The 27,846-nt window shown below is 40.7% G+C and overlaps 4 protein-coding genes across 4 annotated transcripts; 3 read left to right on the top strand and 1 right to left on the bottom strand.

Annotated features, from left to right (window-relative positions):
- Positions 1-9,377: 9,377 nt before the first annotated feature.
- On the top strand, positions 9,378-12,119 carry zp3c (zona pellucida glycoprotein 3c). The gene is made up of 9 exons (XM_027005570.3): positions 9,378-9,466; positions 9,542-9,899; positions 10,055-10,167; positions 10,261-10,358; positions 10,781-10,955; positions 11,045-11,162; positions 11,505-11,593; positions 11,692-11,765; positions 11,977-12,119. Exons 1-9 carry the CDS (start codon positions 9,378-9,380, stop codon positions 12,117-12,119), a joined length of 1,257 nt encoding a protein of 418 aa, XP_026861371.3.
- On the bottom strand, positions 11,298-15,533 carry LOC113574566 (inositol 1,4,5-trisphosphate receptor-interacting protein). Its single transcript, XM_027005569.3, has 2 exons — positions 15,384-15,533; positions 11,298-14,975 (listed from the first exon to the last, which is right to left on the bottom strand). The coding sequence occupies exon 2, from the start codon at positions 14,972-14,974 to the stop codon at positions 12,587-12,589; it is 2,388 nt and encodes a 795-aa protein (XP_026861370.3). The 5' UTR covers position 14,975; positions 15,384-15,533; the 3' UTR covers positions 11,298-12,586.
- A 1,235-nt stretch (positions 15,534-16,768) lies between these two features.
- calhm1b (calcium homeostasis modulator 1b) lies at positions 16,769-18,320 on the top strand. The gene is made up of 2 exons (XM_027005640.3): positions 16,769-17,317; positions 17,563-18,320. The coding sequence occupies exons 1-2, from the start codon at positions 16,769-16,771 to the stop codon at positions 18,259-18,261; spliced, it is 1,248 nt and encodes a 415-aa protein (XP_026861441.3). The 3' UTR covers positions 18,262-18,320.
- Positions 18,321-21,037: 2,717 nt separating this feature from the next.
- Positions 21,038-27,710, top strand: zgc:175214 (RING finger protein 122). The gene is made up of 6 exons (XM_027005627.3): positions 21,038-22,211; positions 23,056-23,206; positions 23,635-23,677; positions 25,615-25,656; positions 26,256-26,338; positions 26,835-27,710. The coding sequence occupies exons 1-6, from the start codon at positions 22,187-22,189 to the stop codon at positions 26,956-26,958; spliced, it is 468 nt and encodes a 155-aa protein (XP_026861428.1). The 5' UTR covers positions 21,038-22,186; the 3' UTR covers positions 26,959-27,710.
- The last annotated feature ends 136 nt before the right edge of the window (positions 27,711-27,846 follow it).

The following is a 27,846-nucleotide window of genomic DNA, read 5'->3' as shown; positions in this document are numbered from 1 at the left end:
GGACCACCTCAACATCACTGCAGACAAAGTACATGCCTTCATGGTATTGACTTGACCTCCAAATTCTGCAGGTCTGAATCTGATAGAGCATCTGTGGGATGCGTAGGAAAAAACAAGTCTAATCCATGTCTAGTCCATCTCACAACTTACAGGACATAGAGGGTCTACTGCTAACGTCTTGGTGCCAGATACCACGGGACTCTTTCAGAGGCTTGGTAGAATCCATGCCTCAACAGGTCAAAGCTGTTTTGGTGGCACAAGGGGGACCCACACAATATTAGACAGGTGGTTTTAATGTTATGGCTGAGTAGAGTACAAGCTGTTCAGGGATGATGGTCATTCAGTATATTCAGGTAGTCAGCTGACCTCATTCTTTGGGCACATAACATTGCTGAACCTAGACCTGACCAACTGCTGCAACTCCAGATCATAGCACTGTCCCCACAGGCTTGTAGGCACTAGGCATGATGGGTGCATCACTTCAGCCGCCTCTCTTCTTACTCTGATGCACCCATCACTCTGGAACAGGGTAAATCTGGACTCATTAGACCACACGACCTTCTTCCATTGCTCCAGAGTCCAATCTTTATGCTCCCTAGCAAATTGAAGCCGTTTTTGCCAGTTAGCCTCACTGACAAGTGGTTTTCTTCAGGCTACACAGCTGTTTAGTCCCAATCCCTTGAGTGTGGAAATGCTCTTACTTTCACTAATAAACATATTGCTGAGTTCTACTGTTGTTTTTCTACAATTTGATTTCACCGCACGTTTAAGTGATTGCTGATCACGACCATTCAAGATTTTTTTCTGACCACATTCCTTCCTCGAAGATGTTTCCCCAGTGTCCTTCCACTTTTTAACAATGCGTTGGACGGTTCTTAACGTGATTTTAGTAGTTTCAGCAATCTCCTCAGATGTTTTCTCTGCTTGATGCATACCAATAATTTGACCCTTCTGAAACAGATTAACAGCTTTTCCACAACCACAGGATGTGTCTTTTGACATGGTTGTTTAACAAATGAGAAGCTACTCACTGCATCAGTTAGGGTTAAATAACTTGTTGCCAGCTGAAACATAATGCAGTAATTATCCAATGGGAGGCTCTTACCTATTTGCTTAGTTAAATCCAGGTGGTGACCTTTTTTTTTGGCCAGATATATATATATATATATATCATCTTTTAGTCAGGAGCAAGGCGTGAGTAACGGCAGGTTAGAGACCATCACTGCAAAGCACTGGACTCATGCACCTGTGGGGGGTAAATAGGGTAAATAGGGTAAATAGGGTAAATAGGGAGAAGGTAAAGAGGAGCAGGAGAAGGGAATTACTAATAAAATGGTGATTGGGACTGACACATCCACACATCACCCATATGGGAAATTATGGTCTATCTAAATAGTATAAAGTATAAAGGCCTATTACATTTATTTAAGCTGTATCAACTTTCTGAACATCACATGAAAACATGTTTCTGTGCCATAAGACCATTACATGACAGATGTTATGCACTGGTCTTGCAGCAGGTAAACACAGTGATTGATTCCTTTTGTTAAGTTATTCATCTACTTTCACCAAAGTAGATGAAAGTTCTGTTCCTTGGCTTATCAAGGTGTCCAGATTTACTGTCTCCTGCATCCTGTGCACACACCCCTGGTTAAAGCCTGTCTTCCTTCTCTCTGACCTCTGAAAACTAGTCATGAATGCTTCTTTTAGGTCCGTCTTTACCAGTTTAAAATTGACTATAATCAGTTGAGTTCTTAAGAAGGCCAGATTTGACCCTTAACATTTTAAAAACTACTGCCCTAATTCTAACCTTCTTTTTAGTAGCAATTTGCTAGAGTGTGTGGAGGCTGCCCAGTTGAAAAGACCATTTAACTTTCAACAATATATTTGAGCAGTTTCAGTCAAGGTTCTGAGATAACCACAGCACAGAAACTGCTCTGGTTAGAGTTACTAATGATTTGTTGGATGCAGTCGATTCTGGGTTACTAAATATACTTGTTCTCCTGGACCTCTCGGCTGTATGTGACACAGTCTTTCAAGATATTGTGCTGCACAGATCTGAGGACTTGACTGGCTTCTCTGACATCTGCATTCAGTACGATCTGAAGTAGATGGGAAAGCCACACACGGCCTTTGAAAATGTAGACGTTAAAGAAAATATGTGGAGGACTATACCATAGTAGTGAGTATCTTCATAACACATAGTCACTGTTTATAGACATTATTTGTTTATCTAAGTGTGTCCTAATCTGTTTATGCATTCCTGGGATAAACTAAAAACAAAGAGGCCCAAAAGTGGCAGCATAGCAGTGGCCACTGTCTGACTGCAGGTCAAGCACTTTAACCACTGAGCTACCACTGCCCTCTAGTAGCTCAACTATTAGCTAGCTAGCTTCCCTTGCTTAATAAAAAGCTTGCATTCATATTTTTCTGTGATTGTCTGTTTGTTTAGTTGATCATGTTAAAAACATGATGAAATCTCAGCCACATATTTATAAAAGATAAGAATGAAAAATATAAAAGTGTTAAAAACTTGTTATGTCTTTATGTACTTTAACATTAAAAATCACAAAGGCTAATCACAAAGTGTTTATTGGTTGATTCAAAGACCTGGATGGCTAAGAAGTTTGAAATAATAAAATCTAAGACCATAATAATTGCATCTGTAGCCACTCTGAAGAAAACTAGACACTACACCCTGGCTGTCCCTGATTTTGTGATGTCTTACATCACTCAGATTAGAAATCTTTGCATCACTTTTGTATCCACATTGTCATTTGAGGGACATATTAAAAACATCACTGAAACTATATATTTAAATCTTAAGAACATTATACGATTACATCCTACTCACTCCCACCGTGTAGCTTAGACTGTTATTCTCACTTTTATTACATCTAGACTGGACTAATACAGCGTTTCCTTTGGGCTTTCTGTCTGTGGGTTCAAGAAGTTGCAGCAACTCCAGTACTCAGCTGCTACGGTTCTTATCTATTCCAGACTGTGGAAACATATTACTCCTACTCCTAGCCACTTACACTGGCTTCCTGTTCAGTTTTGCATAGAGTACCTCTTAACCTTTCTACTCCCCTTCATCTTCTTGCTCACATTGGTCCTCTGACACTCACCTGCTCTCTAGCCCACCCTCCAGGCTACATACTTTCAGCGTCGGCGCTTTTAGCATAGCAACCCTAAACTCTGGAACACTATGCCTTTACACCTCTGCTCTTTCAAAAAAACAACTGAAAACCTATCTCCTCCACATTCCATTTTCTCACACTTGGTCCCTGACTAAATATCTTGTGACTACATATATGAAATTTATTCTAGATCTACTCATTGAATTATCTCTGATCATACTATAGATTCTTTGTTTTTATTTAATCTTGTCGTGTTTTTTACATTCACTTTAATTTCCTATTTTTTATTTCTAATTGTCTTATTTTATATTAGCTCTAATATGTTTATTTATGTATTATTGTATTTTGATTTTATAATATTAGCTGTAGCTCTGTTCATGTACAGTATCCTTAGGTATTCTGAAGGGCACTTAGAAATTAAATTCTATTATTATATTATTATTAATGAAAGCCTGCCTCTGTCTCTGGTGTTTTCTCCTACTGCACAGTCTGCTGATATGAAGTTATGTAGTGAGCAGGGTGGGGGGTGTGGTATCAGTGCACACTCAAACACACACCTATGCATACTACAAAAAAATCACTTCAAACTCCATTTCTGTTGATTACCACCGCTCAAGTTTAAAGTCTTATTCATGCACCTACTCCACACCAGGTGTTTGAAGTTGAAAACAGTTATAACTGATGATTCACAATGACTCACTCATACTGATATGAAATATGTTATTATGACATTTCCTCAAAGAAAGTCATAAATCTAATATGATTGAGAACACTTCTGCAATCATATAAAAAATATACTGACAGTTACGTAACAATGGAATAATTGCCTTCGTACAAATTCTTGCAGTCTCACTGAGTTTCAGGATTCATGAATAGCTCCTTCCTATGGTCTTCATTTGGATTCCTGCTGATGCAGAGAAAAGAGATCATTCACTGAACAACTTTTAGTACAATCAGCCATAACTTTAAAACCACCTGTCTAATACTAGCTGCGTTCCCAAGCTTAGGCTGCAGCCAAGGTAGGATGGGTCGTTGGTAGGACTGTCCTGTGAAGACTCCTTCTTAGTAACCTATTGGTCACACAAATCAAACAGTCTAATGAGACTGTGTGGTGACATCACCAGAAAGGTCTCAAACTTCAACCTAAACTGATAACTGGGATTAAAAATAAATACACCACTAAGTAAAATGTATGATATTTTGGTTAGGATTTGCTATGGGTAGCTAGCCAACAAGCTTATGTAGTATGATACACTATATACATATAGCTATATACCTCTGATTAAAATACTATCTATGGGCAAATGCTTTAATTAATCATTCATTTTAGGTAGCGAAGAAGAATTCAAGTACGTGAAAATACATTTTTTCACATCAACTTCAAGATCTGACTGTTCATTTGCTGTCTAATATATCCCACCCTTTTGCCGGTGCCATTGAACAAGATAATCTAATGCAGGAGGCAGAGCCTTTTCCTATAAAGCTCCCACACTATGGAATAACCTTCCTGTAAATGTTTGAGACTCAGACACGGCCTCGATATTTAATGCTAGGCTGAAAACCTACCTGTATTGTCAGGCATTTTATTAACTACTTCCCATCTTAGGTAAAGGTGTAAATCTGGGAGTCCATGGGCATTGAGAGTTATGGTAAACTAGGATGTTATGATGCTGTCATTTTACCTCTCACTTGTCACTCAGGTTTGTTGACTGATAGCGGCAGAGTGCTGCTGTTCCAGGGTGCCCTCACGTCTGTGTTTCTTTGTTTTTTTGTGTTTCTTGTGGCTCGATCCTTTTAGCTGTGCCGCCATAGCTAGATCTGCCAGAGTCCATCTTTGCACATTATAGTTCCCTAATTTACACACCCTCATACCTGGACACGCCTAATAATCTAGGCTCTCTTTCTGCCGAGGTACCCCTACCCCTGAAGTCGTGATGTTACTCTCTTGGTTCCTCTCAAGGTTTCTTCCTCATGCTCTAAGGAGATTGTCTTTGCCGCTGTCACCCTTGGTTCCTCACTGGCTGCTTGGACTTGAACATTTGTAAAGCTGCTTTCTGATAACATCTGTTTTAAAAAGCGCTATATAAATAAATTTTGATTTGATTTGGTCTGATAATCAGTGTTATTCAGTTCACCTATCAGTGGTTTTAATGTATGATTTTAAATATTACTTAATCTTTAGAAAAAATTACATTTTCCATTCAATTCATTATTGATTTAATTTTTTTGCTGAACCTGTTATTCTAATTAAATCAAGAGTTGCTGTAGATGCCTCACTGTTACCAGTGTCTTTTTAGAAGTTGTGAATTTTAACTTTGCCATGCTACTTTGCCCCGGCCTATCTGACCTATTTTTGACATGGGAAACCCTTGTCCAACTACTTTGCCAAGGTTTAAAGCTTCTTTAAAAAAGTAACCTGTCTGTTTAGCTGTCTTCCTGCCACGTGTAGTGCAACCTGTCTGACATAGACACCAGTACAATACAGATATATATGACATCTCACCCTTTCTTTTTTTTCTGGGGTGCAGATGTATCATTACCTGAGATTAATACAATGTTTACACAATGATCACATTATGTGTGCATATCCAAGAGTAGTCAAGGGTGCATTATAGAAATTTGAAACCTTAGAAACTGCCACCCTCCTCCGCCGACCAACACAAAGACTGACACCCCCAAGGTGAGTGCAGTATTTAATGTCTGAGAAAATGTGCATTAAACAGAACAATAGTTGTGTAGATCAATATACAAAACATTAAGCAATTGACTTCATTTGGTGCCTTTGTAGCTACATGTAACACTCATGGCATTTAGCTACAGTAAAGTGATGGGTATGCTTTACTGCTGAAACCCCCCTGTATCCTCAGGCTACAGCACTGAGGTGGAACAGTCAAGTAAGGGCATGGTACCAGCTCTTACCAGAGGCTGTCATAGTTTATCATTTCAAGAGAAGGTACAGAGATAGGAGGTGTGTTGAAATTCACATAAATGTTTTAAAAAACACAGAGTCCTTGGAGCAAAATACTCTTCCACCAAGTCATTCACCTTCACAAATCCATTGGTGTTGAGCTTTGATGGAAATGTTTCAGTAAACAACTGACAGTGTATTTGTATTTGGTGTATGGTTAACCTATGGAAAAAGGCTGTCAATAGAAGGGATAGGATGTAGCTCAGTAATAAAAATCCTCTGTTACGATTCAACCAGCAACACTGGATTAAATCGTGCAGCAGAATTGCAGTGTTAGCGTTGCAGAATTCAAAGCAGAACTTATTAGCATTAGCACTATTAGCACTTTTATCATGCCTGGTGCTGTCCAGTGCTTGCCTGCATTATGGGTCTTAAAACATTCCTAAAAGATGTGTGCCATTATCTCTCACTAGTGCATCCTTAGACATATGGATCTTCTTATTGTGTGGCTATCACCAAAACGAATTTCAAAAAGCATAAACCTCTGCTCTGACAGAGGTAAGGAGGCTGTATGAAAGGCAGAAATCTATGTCATGTAATGGTGAGTGTATGCACAGTGTACCTGAATGGGTCTTTTACATTCATTGTTGGTTCACTGTGTTCAGTTTCAACACAAAGAAAAATTAAATAACTTGATGTTAAGGAATTACCAGAGATAGTAGGGTGAAATTTCTTCCGTGAAACAATCTCAGATACACCTGGAAAACAGATTTACAGGGAACCATTGGGTACATATTTTTCACAGACATTGACATATCGGTCATAATGATTTGTGGAGACTTCAAGCCACAACATTTTTAAAAATCATTTGCTGCAGTTTAGCTGACACACCAAAGTTTAATGTATTTTAGTTAACATACTTTTCATTGAAAGAATGAGAAACGGAGAAAATTAAACTGTTGTCCAGTCTGGTAAATAACTTTCTCTGAGAGAGCCAGTGAATGAGAATGAGGACAACTCTGAATCTATGCAATGACTTTTAGAGCATTTTTGCATCACATTAGTTATAATCAGATATTTTAAGTAACATAAAGAAATACACTGAGTGATGTTAGGTAGGTCTACTTATCTATAGGTTAGTATAGTCATTTTTTGTCCTTTTAAAGTCATTGTCTGATGGTAGCCTGTCTTCTTGTAATGGGCTGATTCTCTGTACAGCTGTGACATGTTTCAGGTAGCCTATGTCATAAAACACTTGCTCGGAAAAAAAGATGATTTTAATATAAGACAGCACAGAGGCATTAATCATGGCAGCACAGGAACAAGCTCTGAATACCAGATCAATAGAGGCTGGGATCTACCACACCAGGCAGGGTCCCAGATGCAGAGTGTGCAAAGATGCCCCTAAGACAATCCAGAACACAACATAAGATGCAAGCAGGCAGAGCGTACATGAAATGGCATATTCAAGTGGCAGGCATAGTATACAGAAACATCTCTGCCGAGTATGAGCTGGAAGTTCCAAGATCAAAGTGGGATACACCCCCAAAGGTGATGGAGAATTACCATGCTAAGATCCTGTGGGATTTTCAGATACAGACAAAAGAAATGGTAATAGCTAACCAACCAGATAGAGTAGTAGTGTATAAAACAGCAGAAGAGGACCAAAGTGATAGATGTTGCAGTCTGAAGCAATAGCAACATCCGGAAGAAGGAAAACCACAAACTTAAGAAATACCAAGGGCTAAGAGAAGAGCTGGAATTGATGTGGAAGGTGAAGGCAAGTGGTTCCAGTAATAATTGGAGCACTAGAGTCTGTGAGCCCCAAAGTGGGAGAGTGGCTCTATCAGGTTCCAGGAACAACATCCTAGATGATAAGAGTACAGTCCTGACAGCAGCTAAGATACTACACAAGACCCTCAAGCTCTCAAGCCTCTGGTAGAGGACACAAGCTCTAAGGAAAAAAGACTGCCCGGAGGAGGCTTTTTCAATGGTATAATTATTTCTTGGCCTCTTTATTAATACAAACAGAAAATAAAGCAAATGTGTAAACCAAATTTAAAAAAAAAAAACAATTTTCAGAACCCCCCTTCGCACTAAGCACTTCTTGAAATATTTTGGGGAGACTGTCCTGAAGTTTTCTGAAGTAATCTTCTGGTACTATTCTATTCAGGTTCCATTCTGTTTAGATTTAAGAGAGCCAGGTTCCTCCAGATTGCTCAAGTGTAAGAGGAGGTCACACTAAATACTTGACACTGTAGCCTACAGAAGCTGTTTATTCAGATTTTTTCTGCTTTTAATACTGCATACAGATTTCCTGTATTTTCTGGCTGTATTCTAATCATAAAGGTTGAAAGTCAGTGGGCTGCCTTCAGAGTACAATAATGATGACAGCAGTGGTACACATTTTTACATACAGCTAGAGAGTATCTCAGTGATCACTTTACGCTTTCTAACCTTAAACAGTATTGCTGCAGATCTATGAAAATCTTTGTCTTACACTGCACATTTGTCTTGCTCTGAGATACTTGACCAACTTTACATGTTTAAAAGAAAACCCCCGAAAGCAAGTCTGCATGCGTCTAGACTTGATGCCAGTGGAACCTTGCAGCTGCATAGAGACATCATGGAGGCATGTGTGTAAACCTGCCACTAGGACGAAAGACAGGGGGGCTCATTAGTCTCCTTCATTAAACAGAACACATGGCCACTAAGATCCATATGGTTGGTGTTGCTGAAAAGCTGGCATCTGTCTTTGTTTGTCTGTTCCAGAGAGACTTAAGGTCAAAGCAATCTGTTTTTTTTTTCTTCCCTGTTCTCACTTGTCAGAGACTTCCTCCCATAAGATATTATGACAATTACATCTTGATCAACAAATACTAAAATCCTGGAACACTTATCTAAATTCAGAAAGTCTAATACGATTTCAGGTAAGCACACACCACAATACAATAAACTGGTTTTGCAGTTTTGTGCACACAGAAAATCTAGTCCTGATTTTCCATAAATGAGTCCATAAATTCCTGTATATAAAATGTATTGTCTGGAAATTATTATAGCAATTGCTCAAGTCAGGCACTTGTACCAAGAAGACGCTGTACTTCACAGTACTAACTGAAGCTACAATACCCTATTTTGTCCAGCAGGGGTCAGATTTTGCCAAGAGGTTTTTGAAACCACTGCCAACGCAGCATATGTTGATTGGTCGTTGAGCCAATTATTAACAGGTGTGAAACACCCCTAATCACTTCATAACCGTTCTGCTGCTTGTTCACGTGCTATTTTGAGTGTTGGCTTGGGTTGTAAAATTGCATTGCAGATATTTAGAGATGTACGAAATATTCTTGAAAGCTGCTTTGATCCTTATGGTCCTGACTTATAAGGTGGACACCTACCCATTAAAGAATGATGGAGCTAAGTGTGACAAAGATTGGAGCAGCCTGGATAAATCCTTATTTGGAAAAGATGCGACACTGATGCTAGAACAGGATAGCCCAACTCCTATGGTACCTCTAGCCTTGCGGTTGCCGCAGTTTCAGAAAATACTGGCTTCTGAAGTACACAAAGATCTCTTCAAACCAGAGAGAAACAGTAGACCATTACCTGATGTGCTGAAATCTATACTGCTGCCACCAGCCCTTGTTAAAGTGAAGCCTCCCAAGACTTCTGTGCCAAAAACGATTGAGGTTTTGTGCCATATTGATCGCATTTATGTGAGGGTTTTGAAGAGTATGTTTACCAACCAAGATGCTTGGAAGTATCTCAAAGTGGGAACGTGCCCTGTGAATCAAGTCACAGCGAAACATTACTTCTTTCTATATCACGTCAATAGCTGTAATGTAAAGCGTGAGGTAGGTTTGTGTGTGCATGTGCAGTGTGTGGGAGAATATTTATAGAAATAGATGATTGCTTGTTTTTTCAGACATTTTTCTACATAGTACTTTAAGTGAGTTTTTTTGTAATATTGTCAGTTAACTTCCATTTCCCCCTGGCCTACATTTTACAGGAAAATGCAGACCGTGTAACTTATTCGAACACACTCCACTATGAGCCAGTAGTTAGTGGGCCAGTTGTCTGGGAACTGCCATTTTCTGTGCCACTGGAGTGCCACTACAACAAGTGAGAACTTTTCTTCCTCATCCTCTCTCCTTCTACATTATGCTTTTTCCTCTCTACCTCCAAAGCATCTAAATGGTGATGCTTGCTTCGCAGGCATCACCGTGCCTACCAAGTTGGCTTCCGTCCTGAAGTAACAGTAGGAACCATGTTCTGGAGCCTCAGAGCAGGGTTCTCGCTCACATCTGTAGATGGTATGGAACAGTAGTCTTCAATGCGTGTTACCTAAAGCTATATTTCTGTCAAATGTTTGAGCAGTTTGCCCTTGAAGTGCTTAGGGGTTGCATAGTGCTGTAGAGTCTCATTACTACCTCAATCAGATCTGGCAAATGAGACTGTTAGCTGCTCGGTAGGCATCTTATCAACCAGGATATTTAAAGGTCTGTGCTGTTAGCACAATGGCCTGTAAACCATAAAGCATGGGGCCAAACTAAGTTTGTTGGTTCCTTTTCCTGAGTTTGGTTCCCCTCCTCCCTATGTGTTTACAGGTTGTGTATATTTTGGGGAAGACAAAACGTGTCCTGCAGTAAGAATTGGCTACTACAAAACGTAAAGGAAAACTGAAACTCTATATGGGTTTTAAAAGCATGAATTGCAACTTTTTTGTTCTTTACAGCAACCTGGATGTCTCATGCTCATGGGCAGAGCTATGTGATTGGCCAGCCTATGTTCTTTGAAGCCAGAGCTCCTCGTCATGAGGAAGGAAAAAGACTCTATTTGGACAAATGTTTCATCACTACTTCCTCAGACCCTGAATCTACACCTCAATATGTGGTGTTGGACAACTATGGGTAAAGAAACTGCTGATGCTTGCCTTTAGTTTTAAGTTGATCTTGTCAGTTGTAATGCACTTGGTGGCCTGAATGTTTATTGCATGCAGATGCATGTTGGCCAGTGAGGATGCTCAAATGAAGTTCCATGCAACCAGTGAGAAGAGTACAGTAAGATTCTCTTTGAAAGCCTTTATGTTCAAGGACATGATCTCTCAGTTAAAGAAGGTAAGTATAACATAAAAGTATCATCTTACTGTCTCTCGCCATATCTCTTCCTTTTTTTTTTTTTAATTGCTCATTCTGTGTTTATAGAATTTTAAAATTGGCATGTCTGATGTTAATGAATAATGATGCTGGAAATATTTCTTCTGGCTTTTTATTACACTGAATTTCATCAGTACTTTACAGTGAGAGATCCAACAAATTTTGTATTGCAAATAGTCAAGAAGTTTGATTAATTTCATTATCAGCAATTGGCAGATGTCCCTTATCCAGATTAAATTGCATGCGTTTCATAGTGGACAGCATGTTGTATGTGTCCCAGATGTGTATGTGAACCTTCCCCAGATGATGTTCATTCACTGCGAAATGTCTGTGGCCCCGGAAATGCCAACTGCAACCACAAAAGCCTGTACATATGATTCAAATAACAAACGGTGAGATAAAAAAAAAAAAGTTACAACACAAATGCAAGCATGTTCTCATTGATTGTATGATATTGCTGGTAAATTGTGATGACATTTGTGGTTGTCAGGTGGTCTGAGCTGTATGGAAATGACTCCGTCTGCTCTTGTTGCGACACGTCGTGCTCCATGCCGGAACCCTCGGGTCAGTTGATTTTGCTGTGAATTTCACCAGGCATCTCTGACATTCCTGTAATGAGGTTTAATGTTGTGGAAAATGAGGAGGCCTTTGCATGTAAATTGAGTGTTTTTGGGGGTTTTTAAGTGACTTAAGTGCCATGGTGGTAGCTTTGGTCCTACTCATCTTAAATGTCATGGAATACTGTAGTAGTACTCATATATTTCTTAACTTGTAGGTACAGTGACTGCCAGTGCAACATGGGAGCTTAAGGAAGACCGGGTTGAGGCGGACCAGGCACCTGCACCAAGAACTTTTTCAAAGGAGACAGGTTTAGAGCATGCTGGATTTGAGCTGGTCTCAGATCCCGTGGAAGAATGAATGAATGGTCTGACATTAATAAATTTGTAAAAAACAAACAAAAAAAGCAAGCATGTATGTGTACAATATATTGAGTGTAAAGAGAAGGGGAAACCTAACTTTCATGTTATCTTGATGCAGTTGGGACAGGAGTGTATACATATCTGTACACTAGATATTAAGTGTAGTGGACTCGTGAGCAGATGTGTCAACTTGCCAATTAATGTTAAAATAAGTGCTAAACAAATCACTTTACCACTATGCATGCACAGTAGTACACCCCCCCCCCCTGCCGCCAAGTTACACTTTCTGGATATCCATCATGCATGGATGTCTGACAAATACTAAACAAACGTGTGGACATTTTGGCTAAATTAAGCTTTAGAATGTATTAGTTTAAAATGGCTAGGGTATGTTTCACGCTGCGGTTTTTACAGTGCAGATTACAGCCACTTTCTCAAATTGAGTGGGGAAATTCTGGCAAATCTTCAGAAAGAAGCTTTTGCCTTTTGTTCTTCTGTTGAGCTCGTCATGGACGTGTATTCATGAATAAGCACAGGAGCGTTTCTCACCAGCTCCTGTAAGTGTTGGATTGTTTTCACATATGATTCTGTATTTGAAGCCAGTGGCAGGAGAAGGTTTGTAGGCTTTGCTAGCTGAAATTCTTCAGGAAGACCAATACCATTTGGAACTAGAGGGTTCCCAATTAAAGCATGATTGAGTTTTCTTGCATGAAGCCCCTGCTCCAGAAATGTCAGCATATCGATTAGTCTCTCAGCTAACTGGTCACATTTCCATGCTATGGGCTTTTTTACTAAGAGCAGATATAACAGTGTAGTCTTTAGGTGGTAACTTGTAAGCCCACATTTTCCTGTTAGGCTAATTTGCTGCTTGTGCAGGAATGAGAGGATTTGAAGACATCTAATATGGCAGGAATTGTAGGGAAGAGTTTTTTCCAATTTTTGAAGAAGAGCATTCTCACAGCCAGCAAAAGAAATGGGCCAGTCAATGTCTGAGAGGCTACTTTGGTTTGAGGACAGATATGAAAGCAAATTGACTTTAGAGCCTTTGACTTGGACGACAGGCACGATATTAAAGAGAATCACTTTTCCTGATCTGAATCGGACCTTTAAAGCCCCAGGAGCTGCTTGGTTTCTAAATGTTAGCTCAAACTCATACTTGTGACTGATTTCTCCCCAAGCTTTGCTAACAGCAGTTCTGAACCATCTCACTACTTGTGCTTTAGAAAGATAAGGTGTATTCTCTCGGCACAGGGGACCACCAATGGCATCTACGGTGGTACTCTTCATTTCAAAATGGGGATGAAGAAGACACAATGTATCATCATCTAGGTTCCCACTGCTGCAAGGGCAACCTGTGAAAGTGTTTTCATTTTTCATAACTTTGATCTTGCCACAACCTGCAACAAGTGAGGCAACATTCTTATCTTTCCAGAATTCAAAGTTAAAGCCATATGATCTTGGTGCTGTAAAGGGTACATACAAATCGCACACCATTCTCTTGCCTGTAGCCCAGAGCTCATATAAACTCCCCACACCAACAAAGTCTTCAATTTGCATGCCAGTTTCTTTATCGCTAGTTCTCCTCATGACTTCTAGAAGTTCATTTACAAAACCTTCCACAAACTCGCACGCTCGCCTGCCTATGTTTGGAGGGATTTGGACATGCTGTTCATAAAAGCAACTTAAAACATCATGGTCAGGAAGAAATAGTTTTGGGAATTTCTTGTTGTCTATGGTGGGAAAAATGGTTCCTGAAGTTTTCAAGCCTCTGCCAAAGAATTTCCATAGAATACGGATCAATGAGATCAGGGAAAGGGCTTTCCACAAATACCAAGTATAAGCATTCTCTGACCCAGGGTGTTGCATAGACTTGGTCTGTACTTGGCCTGTTTGTGGTGTCTCCTGAGAATCCAGGGGTCCTCCTCGATAAACCCCAGATTTTCTCCCGTTAAGTGGGGCCTCTTTCTGAATCACCTTGACTGTCCTTCCATTCATCTGCATTTGTGACCCTTTGCTGTCTTTTAACAATTCATATTCAGATGGATGCATGTCTGGTGAGGTTTGAGACCATTGGTATAGGAATTCATAGATCTTTTGAAAAAATGGCTTGCCTTCTTTGGAAGTCTTTTGTTTCACAGCAGTCTGCTTTTGGCCTAAATTGGTATCCTTTTGATCACTGTGAGTTTTGTTACTTAAAGGAGGTATTTCTTGAATTTGGTTTTCATTTAGTGTGTTCACATCCTGAACAATGTGTGGGAATTCCTTCTTGTCAAGTGTCACTTGTTTTTCAGGACTCACTATTTTATTTTCTTTTGTCAGGATGTGCATGGTTTCCTCCTGTCCAGCATGTTCAGTTTCTGACATTGCCATTTCCATGGAAGAGAGATTCTGGTCTAGTAGAGAAGCTGTGTGATTTATATTTTGGGCCTGTTCCGATACATTGTCATCTGAGAGAGGAGCTGTTTTTTCAGTCTGTGAGTTATCCAGATTGTTCTCTACCATCAGCTTCTGGTACAAAATATCCTGGTCTTCCTTTGGTGGCATTTGGTGTTCTTGTGTCTGTTCTTTGCCATTTGGCAGGATTTCTTGAACATCTGACTCCTTTGTCAGTGTGTGATGGCTTTGCGACACTTCCTGAACTGAATGTGGTAGCTCTATGGCAACAGAGGGCACTCGCTGTTCCAGTTTGGCTCCCTCCTGTAGAAAATGCTTCCGCTCTTGCATGCCCATGGTGATGTCATCATCTAGCTTCTCAATGACTGTGTCATCATCTAGCTTCTCAATGACTGTGTAATCATCCAGGCATAACAGACTGACTAAGACCACACACATTCGTAGAAACATCTCCTCCATCCTGCAGCCAAATTAAATTTTTCTCTGTTAAATATGTTATACTTGCACTTGAATACTTGCACTTGAATGAACTCAAAATAATGTGCATTAGTGCATTCAAATAAAATGGTACTTTTGAAAAAAGGGGTATTGAATTCTTTAATTGATTAGACAGATGTTTTTTTTTCTTTTATACAGTATATGTATCATAGAATGCAATATGCTGTACATTGTGTTTCATATATCTTTTTAAAATGTTCATTTAATATTGAATCTAGAAGATTTACTAGTCGATCCAGATAACACACCACACAATTTCCTGGTTTAAAAAAAATGGGTGGCTTCCTTTTTCACATACTCGCTGCATTCAAGTAAAATACTTATTTTTAAAATTAAGGAGTAGTAACTACTTAATTTTCAGGTCACCTACCTGTACCCTTTTTGTTTACAGCCAAAGGCGATGGAACATTTCAGAATCTACATACGAAAGCTACGTACAACACTCTGTACAATGATTTGAACTGTTGTGTGTCTTGCTATAGAGGATGTTGCTATTCAGATCTAGACTGATTTTGACAGAACACTTCCTGAACTGTTTCCTTTCTGTTTAAAATGATCTGTTAATGTAGTTTTAGTGACAGGCTTGATGAGATGACTTGGATGACTGCTTGAAATATACTGAGAGGCAAAAAGAAAACTTTAGCACTGACTAGAAAAAGTATTGAAGCAAAAAGATTTTTAAAATAGTAAAAATTAGTCATTGTACTCTTCTCATTGACATGCATTATTTTCTTATAGTTTATTATCTTTGCTGTTGTAATAGTTGATACCTTTGTGATTATATTTTTATGTTAATATTATTCATTACTTTGATTTTACATTGCTCTATGTTGCACAACCACAGAATGGTGCTGAGTATATTAGTTTATTCAAAAGCTAAAATATTTGAATAGGGTGAGGCAAGGGCTGGGTCACACTACCTAACCATGGTTATGCCATCTATCTAAAGCACTAGCAATGCACTGTCACTTCATTTACATTTGTTTTTATTATTTATTGAGTATGCTTACCAAGCATGTATACAGTGAGTGCTGCCCATTCTTTGCATGTGTGTAATGTTGTCCTGTCTTGTGTTAATCCTGTTTAGTAACTGCAATATGTTCATACGACAATAGAGCTGTGGCTTTTGAGTAAAGCAGAGATTCATAAGAATAGAATACTATAAAAAAGACACAAAACATTTTAACCTTGCCACTTAACGTGTGTATAAGCTGGAATAAAATAATGGGAAGTGTGAGACGTTACAGAGGTGCATCATGCTGTATTTTTGATCAAATGAATGTTGTGGACTAGGCAGTGACGTCACATTGCATGGCAAGATGTGGGTGTTGTGTGGAGGGTGGAGCAGAACGGCGTAATGTGGTCATCTTTTTTCCACTGCTGTAAACTGAATCAGAACATCAGATATTGTGCCTGGGCTTGATGTGCATTTAGTAAACTCCTCCCTTCCCATTCTCTCTTATCAGTTTGGAATGAAACCAGCCTGCTAAACACCTACTGAAAAGTTTGTAAGTAGAGCAAGTCTGTTTTCACTTTTGAAAAAAGGAAAAGTAGAACTGTGTTTCTGCAAAAGTTTTGTTTAATCTGTTTAGTGCTTAAGTTAGTGCAAACTTTTGCTATCTTCAAATAGAACACAGAACACATATGACCCTGCTCTAATGCCCATTTTTAAGAGATAAGGTCATTTAGCAAAGCATGTCATAACATCTTTTTCCTTCGCTGACAGACTTTAATAAAACCACCCTCCACACCAAAATGGATAAGTTTCGTATGATGTTCCAGTTTCTCCAGTCCAACCAAGAGTCCTTCATGAACGGTATCTGTGGTATCATGGCTCTGGCAAGCGCTCAACTCTACGCATCTTTTGAGTTCAACTGTCCTTGCATGCCAGAATACAACTACGCCTATGGAATTGGCATCCTAGTAGTCCCGGCTATCTGGTTCTTCCTGCTTGGGTTTGTCCTGAACAACAATGTATCCATGCTAGCCGAGGAATGGAAGAGGCCGGTGGGCCAGAGAGGCAAGGATCCCACAATTCTGCGCTATATGTTCATCTCTATATCACAGCGATCGTTAATTGCCCCCGCTGTTTGGATTTCGGTCACGTTGATGGATGGGAAGAGCTTCCTCTGTGCATACAGCATGGACCTGGACGTGTCGCAGTTTGGCAATGCCACTGGACACAGGCTGTCAGAAGAGCAGCTCATAAGGATGCTTGCCAAAATCCCATGCAAGCATATATTCGATGGACAGCACATTTTATCCAGGGAAGCAGCCACCAGGTACATACGGTGTGCGTCACAGGTATGGGAGTCCGAGAGCTAGTCTTGCTGTTTTCATGTTATAATACTACTTCACCCAAAAATAACAATATGAAAAGAATGAACAAGGGTCTCCTGGTTAGCATGGGACCATAATAGCATGAAGCTAACCAGGTCATTGAGCCTGTTATTTATTATCAGCTCTATCTTTTGTGTGCAGTACTCGTTTAATGTGTCCCTTCACCTACCCGTGTTTGTTGCTTTGTCTGCATCTCTCAAAATTCACAGGCGTTTGGTTGGATGTTCCTGTTGCTCATCACAATAACAGCCTTCATGATTCGTGCCATCCGCCCCTGCTTCACACAGGCAGCTTTCCTCAAGACGAAATATTGGTCGCACTATGTTGACATCGAGCGCAAGATGTTCGATGAGACCTGTGCAGAGCATGCCAAGAGTTTTGCCAAAATTTGTATCCAGCAATACTTCGAGAGTGTCAGTGGTGAAATGCATAGATTCCACGGTGCGGGCGACAGTGGAAAAAATGGCAATGAAGACAATGATAAGCATACAAGTGAGGAAGATAAACTGCTGGGGATTCATGCCCAGGATGACATGAATAAAGTGCTGTGGAACTGGCACACGTGTAAGCCAGCACTGAGCCTTAAGAAAGACGGTCTCAGCACCGATGCTGACAGGAACTTCGTCGCACAGCAAAATGACCTGCTCAACAAGGAAGTTAACAAGGATGGAAGTATAGGCCAAAATGGCTTCAAAATTGGCTACGACAGCACTACTTTTAACATGGGTCAAAAAGGCTTTGAGCATGGATACAATGATGCTAATTTTAGCATGGCCCAAAGTGGCTTTCCAAATAGCTATGTGAATGGTAAGGCTAACATGAACCACCAGCACTTTGTGAATGTGGATGGCCACCTATTGAACAGTACCGAAAAGAAAGAATGGGCTGTATACTACAGCAAAGTTTGAAAATCTCAGCATTCCAAACAGGAGCACTAGCTGTCTTGTGCCTGAAAAGAATTTATCCCAAATGTAGACAAACAAGTTCATAGATGAAAAACTAAAAGAAAAGACACCTTAGACCTATGTAAAGGTCTTAGAGGATCAAAAATAATCCCTACAAACTGTGGATCATTAAAAGCCGAGTCTTCATTAAAATACTATCAGAATTAGACTCTCTGTAGCTTCAAAATAAAGTGCCTACATTACCTCATTGAGCTGAACTGAATGAGAACTCAGAGCACTTTGGTTTGTCCTATAGACAAACTAAACTAACTAAAGTTCGGAATTATTTATTGCTCAACTAGAAACTGAAATTCTATTGTTGTGGCTGGTGTGCATTAGAGGGCGTTGTCCCATAAATGTTATAAACAACTCTTTTATCTCCCCAGACATGTCATGGTTAAAAGCAGCTTAGCCTGCATTGGATGAATGTCCACAAAGCATCACAATGTCTTGGACAAAGATCAAAGGAATTTCTCTCTGTTGTGTACTACACTTTGTATATTATGTCCTCCTCTGAGTCTGTTCTGAAAGAGAATGTGCATTGCCCTCAAACCTATGCCCCTGACTCTCACTCTCTCTCGCAAATCAGGGCAGGGAGATCATTGAAGAGACACACTGCTTTTCATACCGATGGAGAAACAAGGTCATTCTTTGCATATGTCTACTTTTGTACAAGCTTTGACAGACACATGAGTTTCCTTTAGGATTTCAGACAAATTGGGAATTCTCTAGGTATTTATGTTACTAAACATGAATGTATCTACAGCTGCAATCAAAATTAACCACCATTGCAAATTAATCTTATTAGCAAATTTTTTAAAACTTTCAGCTGTTTACACTAAAATAATCAAACAAGAACAATTTAGAAGAAGGTTTGTTGACTGTGACATTTGACTGCTTGTTAGAAATATGGCTAAGTTAAGAGAGTTGTCCAAAAAGGTTAAGCGAAGAAATCATTGCCTTGCACAAACAAGGAAAAGCATACAAAAATGCAAAGGCACTGAATGTTCCTAGTGATAGTTGCGAACTAGAAACACTGTCTACACTGCCTGGATGTGGCAGAAAGAGGAAGCTATCATCAGCAGCCACAAATTCCAGAGGAGGATTAAAGGTCTCCATGCCCGAACTCCAAGATATACATGTCTACTGACCCAAAAGCACGAGAAATGGCGGCTCCAATACTCTAATAACAGAGGTTTGGGGATTCTGTTCTGTGGTGTGATGAAACCAAACTGGAACTTTTCGGGGCCGTGGATCAGCGGAATATCTGGAGGAGGAAGAATGAAGCATATGCTGAAAAGAACAGTCTGCCTACAGTGAAGCACGGTTGTGGCTTAGCAGTTACTCTGGCTCTGGAAACCTGGAGCACGTAGAGGGCAAGATGGATTCAATCAAGCATCAGAATATCCTAGGAGAAAACTCCATGCCTTCTTCGAAACTGAAGCTTGGGTGTCATTGGACTTTCCAACAAGACAATGATCCCAAGCATACCGCAAAGTCCACCAAGGCTTTGTTTTACAAGAAGTCGTCTGACTTGAACCCCATAGAAAATCGTTGGTGGGATTTGAAGAAGGCAGTTACAGCACGCAAACCAGTCAACTCGAGGCTATTGCCCATGAGCAATGAGCTAAGATTCATCAGGAACTCTGCTAGAAGCAAGTGTCTGACTATGCATCACATTTGCAACAGGTCTTAACAGCAAAAAGGTGTGCTACTAAGCACTAAAGATGCTTGTCATGAAATGTTTGAATCATTCTGAGACTGCAGTAAACTGGCATTTTGTGTTGAATTTGGAGAAACCAATTGTTATATTACTTGTTGAGCTATTTAAATTATTCTTGTTTAAATGGTTTATTGCAAACAGCTGAAAGTTTTGTAAATTTTGCTAATAAATCTAATTTGCAATGAGGGATGACTCATTTTTATTCCAACTGTATATGAGAACGTGTGAAAGAAAACAAACGGTACGTATAGTAGTATGATTTAAAAACAGTACTAATTATTTGTGGATGGATGAGGGACGATTGATGCACATATAATTTGATCACAATTTATGTGCAGCTGTTGGTTGTGTGACTTTTTAATCAACAGCTCAAGCACTGTCCAGACATTCAAGTATGTTAAACATTAGCAATTTTCAGCTAATGGTACTCCTTGATACAATCCATAGGTCATTTAGTAAAGACAATAACGAGTACCTTCCATGACATAATGGCAGGGGGGTACCGTCGGCAGCTGTGCGGTCCGTTTATATTTATGAGAAGGAGCAAGGCAAAGTGATATCATCTAACATACCATCATCAATTAGTAGGTCAATCACATTCACAGCACCTGAGCTTTGGCAGTTTATCTCTTTTTTCTTTGTCTCTTACTCTATGTAATACGCTCTCCTTCTTGTCCCCTGCTTTGTTTCTTCTGTCTGTTGTTGTTTTCGATGTTTTCGACTGCACATGCAATATCAGTGCCTTTTTGTTGCTGCAGTTCACTAACACACACGCACACAGAGGGAGAGAGGGGGGGGGGAGAGAGAGAGAGGGAGGGGAGAGGGGGAGAGAGAGGTCATCCTCTGACTGCAGTCACCCCTAAAAAAAAGGCAAGGGGGAGAAAAGGCGAGCGCGAGAGGGCGATTGGAGGAAGGGAATGACACGCAGGATGGAGGGAGGGAGGGAGAAAGAGAGGGAGTGGGTGAGCGGAGTTGCGAGGCAAACCGGCGATCACGTGAGCAGAGATCTGTTTACAAACTGAAGCTGGGAGGCGTTAGCAGAGAGGAGCAGGACACGGCAGAGCTAACGCTCTGGAGCCCAGCAAAGACCACCTCGATTCACCCACATACACACAAACACACACTCTCTCGCCACCCAGGACCCCTTTTGCAAGAATGAGGAAATCTGGATAAACCGAATACTATTACTGGTCATCATGGGGTTTTTCTTTTTTTCTCTCTCCTTGAAGGAGGACTGAGAGAGCAGATGGTTTGAGGCTAAGAGAAAAATACTCCCCCACAGTCTGCATGCAACACGGTGCATATACATGCAGACGCGCACAGACAGTGGGGAAATACAAGTCTCGTCTTGAGGCTGTGGGAAGGGTTGTATGCTGTCCTTTTTGTTTCGATTTTTTGGAAGGGGCCTGCGTTCACTCCAGATAAGGAATACTTCTTATGTATAAGCCATTTTTCAGAGAAAGAGAGAGACGACTTTGAAAGAAGAACGAGAATAACAGCAAAGAGGGACGAGGCTTGTAAAAATCTTTTGTGAGAGGAAGGTGGACAAAGGTTGTTCTCTATAAGGGTTCTTTCTAGATTAAGTGTTGCTTCCACTGTCAATCTGTGCTATTGTTTCTCAAATAGTTGGGCACATATTTTTAGGTCACTAGACAATAAGATGCAAGTATCACCAATGAACTACAGCTTATATCATATTTTGTGTGTGATGACACTGAGCATGATATAAGATATAAGATTTTGTCTTTAGCTCTTCGACTTCGACTGAGACATTCTTCAAACATAGGAAGCGAATATCAAGGACATGTTATGATCTCTTTGTCTCTGTGACAATGCACAGTATGTCAACAACACAAGAATCGAACAGCGCATGAAGTCTTTTGTTTGTCGATACTGTCGACAGAAAGGCAAAAAATAAAAAAAAAATGAATCAAGTAGCAAAGCTAAAATAAATATAACAACGCGAGTTATTGCTTCAAGCTTCCGCAGTTTTTACTTCGCACCCTTTGTGATTCAAGACCGACGTAACGGAGTCCGCAGTTTGCCTTGCTGAAGATTATCGCGAGTAAAAAAGGCGGAACTGGCGGTTTGGGCACCACTTTCTCGTGCTTTCGCTTCGGCTGAGAACCTCTGAATTTACGGTGCCAGCGTTTGGAGTTCGATTACATGCAACCATTCCAATGGTGTAACGGTGAGTGGATATACATAACTATGAAACACAAGTCGTCCTTGCTTTGTATTAATTCTGTTTTCACATTTTACAATGTAAATATTTCTAAATCCTTTGTTCATATAAATTTAAATCAATTTTTAGGAGTATATCTATATCAAAATTGTTTACATATTCCAGTTCAAGTTTAATTTAGAGATCAGTTCAAGTTTCATATATATATATATATAAATCAAGATCCTTTTATAATTTACACTGCTCAACTATGTCATATTGGCTTGAGTGTCATTATCCAGTGTTTTATTCAAAATGCCCAAAGCATTTTTTCCCCAGCATCAAATATACCACGAGTTTAAAGCAATCTCAGTGTAAGCACTGAAGCTCAAGTTATATAGAGTCTATCTGAGGGCAACCACTTCACTTACTTGCTTTCCAGAAAATAATTTACTCACTTTGGGTATAGTATTAATGTATGAATGAAGGTAACTAATAATAAAGTCCTAAAGCTATGAATGGGGACCCTTATAAAACAATCTCACTCACAAATACACACCACCTGCCTGTCCCCCAACTCTGTCTCCCAACCCCTCACCCACACCCCCAAGGGCCAGATGGTGGTTTGTTAGAGATGGTGCCACAGTTGTCTGTGTTTGCTTTGTGCATAGCTAATTACCCAGACTCCCCTTGGCACAGTTTATATGGACAGTCACTGGAAAGTCACTGGTCCTATGTGCCAAATATTTGCCTTAGTTTTTATGATCAACCAGATTCTGGCCATTACTAATATGAGCACATGTATGTTTATGTGATTGAATGTGTGTGTGTGTGTGTGTGTGTGTGTGTGTGTGTGTGCGCGCGAGTGAAGGCTGCCTCTGTGGTCTAGGGCTGCAGCGTTCAGACTGCGATATGACGTCAGACGATCTTTACCACCTGCCACTCAACGTGTATGTCATTGTTCTGGGCATTGGCCTCTTCATCTTCATGCTCAGTGTCATCTTCTGCTGCTACCTGTTCAGGTGCATGCACATACACACACTCAGACCCACCCTCTGGTGGGAGCTGTCCCGATGAGACACCATGCTCAATTCTGCTAGTGCCACTTCAGATAACAGTCCACTACCAAATACACAGAGAACAACTCAAAAAGTACTGACATTCATCTGTTACATTAAATCCCAACTCTTGTAAATTCTGTGAATTCATTACACAGAACACAATCTCAGTACTTCTTCAACCTAAACAAACATACAGACCACCAAAAAGAGCAGACAGGACTTTTTGCTTACCCTACATATATACCAAAATAAATAATTCATACAGTGGTTCAGACATTACCACTTTTGGTTCCCCCATGTTGGATGGTTGTTTGAGTTTAACTGTATCACTGGCACATATACAGCAGGAAGTATAAGTAATGTTGCCTTTGTGTTTTTTGACTCTGCAGGTTGAAGCAGCAAGATACTAGACAGCAGTACAGCTACAATGAGGTATGGTAATGCAGTGAGTGTGCTGCCCCTTGCTCCTACATACTCCTCCAGACTGGCCTATAGTCCCCCGTACTCCTCCAGACTGGCCTATAGTCCTCCATACTCCTCCAGACGGGCCTATAGTCCCCCGTACTCCTCCAGACTGGCCTATAGTCCCCCGTACTCCTCCAGACTGGACTATAGTCCCGCATACTCCTCTAGACTGGACTATAGTCCCCCATACTCCTCCAGACGGGCCTATAGTCCCCCATACTCCTCCAGACGGGCCTATAGTCCCCCATACTCCTCCAGACGGGCCTATAGTCCCCCATACTCCTCCAGACGGGCCTATAGTCCCCCATACTGCTCCAGACGGGCCTATAGTCCCCCATACTCCTCCAGACGGGCCTATAGTCCCCCATACTCCTCAGTACTGGCCTATAGTCCCCCATACTCCTCCATACTGGCCTATAGTCCCGCATACTCCTCCAGACTGGCCTATAGTCCCCCATACTCCTCCATACTGGCCTATAGTCCCCCATACTCCTCCATACTGGCCTATAGTCCCCCATACTGCTCCAGACGGGCCTATAGTCCCGCATACTCCTCCAGACTGGCCTATAGTCCCCCATACTCCTCCAGACTGGCCTATAGTCCCCCATACTCCTCCAGACTGGCCTATAGTCCCGCATAGTCCTCCAGACTGGCCTATAGTCCCCATACTCCTCCATACTGGCCTATAGTCCCGCATAGTCCCCCAGACTGGCCTATAGTCCCCATACTCCTCCATACTGGCTTATAGTCCCCCATACTCCTCTAGACTGGCCTATAGTCCCCCATACTCCTCCATACTAGCCTATAGTCCCGCATACACCTCCATAACCCCAGATACTCCTCCGTTCTAGCCTATAGTCCCGTATACTCCTCCATACTGGCCTATAGACCTATACTCCCATATACTCCTCTTATACGGACCTATACTGTAACACTGGTTTGATACTTGCAAGCAGATCACAACATGACTATCCACTATGTGTCTTCTAGGCATTTTACCCATCTGGGAGCTGAAAGAAAAATCCAATATGGGTTTTCTAAACATGGGTTGAAATCAGTTTCTGCCCAGTCAAAAAGTGGTTTCTCATGAACTAATGGTGTCGTGAACATCTGAAGTCCTGAGGAAAAAAGGAAAAACAGAGTTCAAAACCTTAAGTCTGTTCTCAGAATTTGCCATATGCAACAAAGTTTTATATAAGGCACTTCTAGCTTTTGTATTGTTTATAGCTAGACTGCACTGTTTTATAAGCTCACCTTTTTTGCATAGACATAGTTTTCTTTTGAAGTATATACTGGTTTTATCCAAACCAGTCAATGCAGTATATAATTACAGGTCTGTAATTATTACATTTTATTACATTTTTTAGCACAAAATACTGAAAATTAAATATTGAGACAAGAATCAAAAATCACATTAAACCTAAATATGTGTATAATTACACCCCAATTACAGACTGAAATAATTATGCTATGGTATTTCTGAAATTCTACCAATGCGCAGGGATTGTGGGTTAAGGGCAGTGGATGTAAATATAGCATAAGTTCTGTAGGCGTCACCATGAAACCCAATCCAGCGCCTAACAGACGACCTTCACATGCGATACAGTAGGCGTGTATGTCTGGCACACTGGCATTACACGAGGCTTGTGGCAAACGCGTAAACACATCATCTGCTGCTTCATTTCACAGGCCAAACATGAACCCACAGCGCGTTGGATTTGTGAAGAGAAATGAGCATATATCAATTTTAAGATGCTGAACATGACTTCTGAGAGTAGATGTTCTGCTTGTTGAGAAGCCGTCATATTTGGGTTTCCTGTGGTGAATTTAAAAACGGTGGTGGCACTGTGCCCTACCTACGCAGATTGCTCAAGACATTTTCCTTCCTGGTTTTGTCTGAACAGGTGGTGCTGAAAGGTGCAGGAAAGAAGCTGAGCCTTCTCGGAGTAAGTGTTTGGTCTCTGATGTGGTTAAAGTATATGCGTTCACATATAAACCATATTTTGCAGCTTTGAGGAATGAGGAGTTTGTGCATGGTTGGTACACTTCCTTTCTTCCATTTACCCTGGTTTTCAGACCTCAAGGTGGAAATCTAACTGTGTGTACAAATGATATTATCTCTGCTATAATTTTAGTATCTTTGTGGTAAAAAATAAATAAGTGCATATATATATATATATATGTACACACACAAATTATGGCATTTAGCAGATGTTTTTATTCATAACTTACAAAAGTGTTTTGTCTTTTACTAATAAAATACATCCTAGCCAGTACAGTAGGTTAGAGTTCAAGATACTACTGAACTAGAATACTGTTGAAAAACTGGTGTCAATGCTGATGCTTAGAGTTGCAGATATATAAATATATATAAATCCACACATATATAAATCCACTCAACTCTCTCCAACCAAATAAAAGGCACAACACGGCAATGGCATGATCAGGCTCAATTACATCTAACAGTAGAGTCTGCAGTGGAAGCTTCAACATTGCTTACGTCTTCCAACAACAGTGTCATTTGTGTCTCCGTTGCCTTCTGCAGCAGCCCTGCGCAGTGTGTCTGGAAGAATTCAGAGCCCGGGACGAGCTGGGCGTGTGCCCCTGCTCCCACACCTTCCATAAGAAGTAAGAAGTGGTTCTGGCAGCCCAGACTATGTGTAGAGCAGCATGCCGTAAGAGCCCATCACTGCTGCACTGCAGAACGAACAGTTTGCCCTCGTGTCTTGGATTCTTCAGCAGACTACAGGAGATGAGTGAGGGGCTCTGGAGAGGAACGTGGGGCAAGGCCAAGTCTTATACCAAGAGCAGATAAAATATCAAGAGTACCCTGTGACAAGTTTGGTGTCAGCTTCTGTTAGTGCTTACGTGTTTGTTATTTGTAACTCTATGCTAAATATGACATATTTACAAGTAGCCTGAGGGTAGCTAAAAGCTTTAAAGGCATACTCCATCCAAAAATGCTAGTGCTGACGTGTCCTGTCAGCATTATGTGAATGTAAAATATGCAAATTAGCTCATGCTACCGGATCCCCAAAAGCTTTTATTCGCTGTTAGCCAAGTTAGCATTTCTGAGTATTTATGGGTTTGTTTTTTTTGTCTTTTTTTTTTAAACTGGGATCAGGTGCCTGCTGAAGTGGTTGGAGATCCGCAGCGTCTGCCCCATGTGCAACAAGCCAATCACGCGGTTGCACAATGACAGCGCCCCACGGGGGGCAGAGGGCCCGCAGGACCCCGAGGAGGTGTGACCCCGACACACCTTACGACCCCAGAACTCTGGCCTGTGGCCACATTCATCATCTCCAGTACTGCCACCACTGGAGCACAGGCGGTTGGCCTCCCACTACCCCAGGAGGAGATCAGTTAGAAAATAACCTCCGTGCACACCAAGCACCAGAGGCCTCACACACTGCCTGCTGCACCATTACATAGGAGCAAAGAGCACTACACGTGCCTCCAGTTGAGAACTAGCACCCGATTGGCTAAAGCCAAAAATAGACACCCGTTTTACACATTTTGTGAATAGAAGAGTGTTCTTCAGCCAGGCTCAAGCAGTGCATTATGGGTAAGGTTGGAGGTCAAGAGGGAGGTAAATATGCTGCCAGTATGCCTGGGGGGCGTCTCTAAGCAACCAGCTAATGAAAGACAACATTGAACTTGCGCGACTGATGACGAGCACTGCTGCTCACTACAACAGTACTTAGCTACAAGGAGGCATGATCTAACCACAAGGGAACCAGTTTGCTATGCACTGAGATTACATGACTGTAGAGAGTAGGTAGTGTATTGTCTGTTTGACTGGTACAAGTCTTTACTTGGGTCTTGTCTAGTGCTTAAAAGAAGAAAATATTAAGACATGAACTAGTAACCAGCAGTTACCATGTACTTCAGAATTACTGAATACGTATCAGTCTCAGTTGACCTTTGGCCTATTTTACTTATTTTGTATGGTTTAATGTTTTGTTTTTTTTTTAAAATAAAAAGTCATGTTTGTGTTTAAGTTTGTGCTTATATTCTTTGGTTAAACCAGGGGAACTCACGTTTACACTCACAAATCACAATATTTTTCCTAGTTTTATTACCAACCCTCATTCATTATACCAACAAAACCTTGCATGCATCTTGCATGCATTTTA

Source organism: Electrophorus electricus, chromosome 18, assembly GCF_041902795.1.
Source record: "Electrophorus electricus isolate QZ-2024a chromosome 18, ASM4190279v1, whole genome shotgun sequence".
Taxonomy (NCBI): Eukaryota; Metazoa; Chordata; class Actinopteri; order Gymnotiformes; family Gymnotidae; genus Electrophorus; species Electrophorus electricus.
This window is presented reverse-complemented; position numbering and strand designations above follow the sequence as displayed.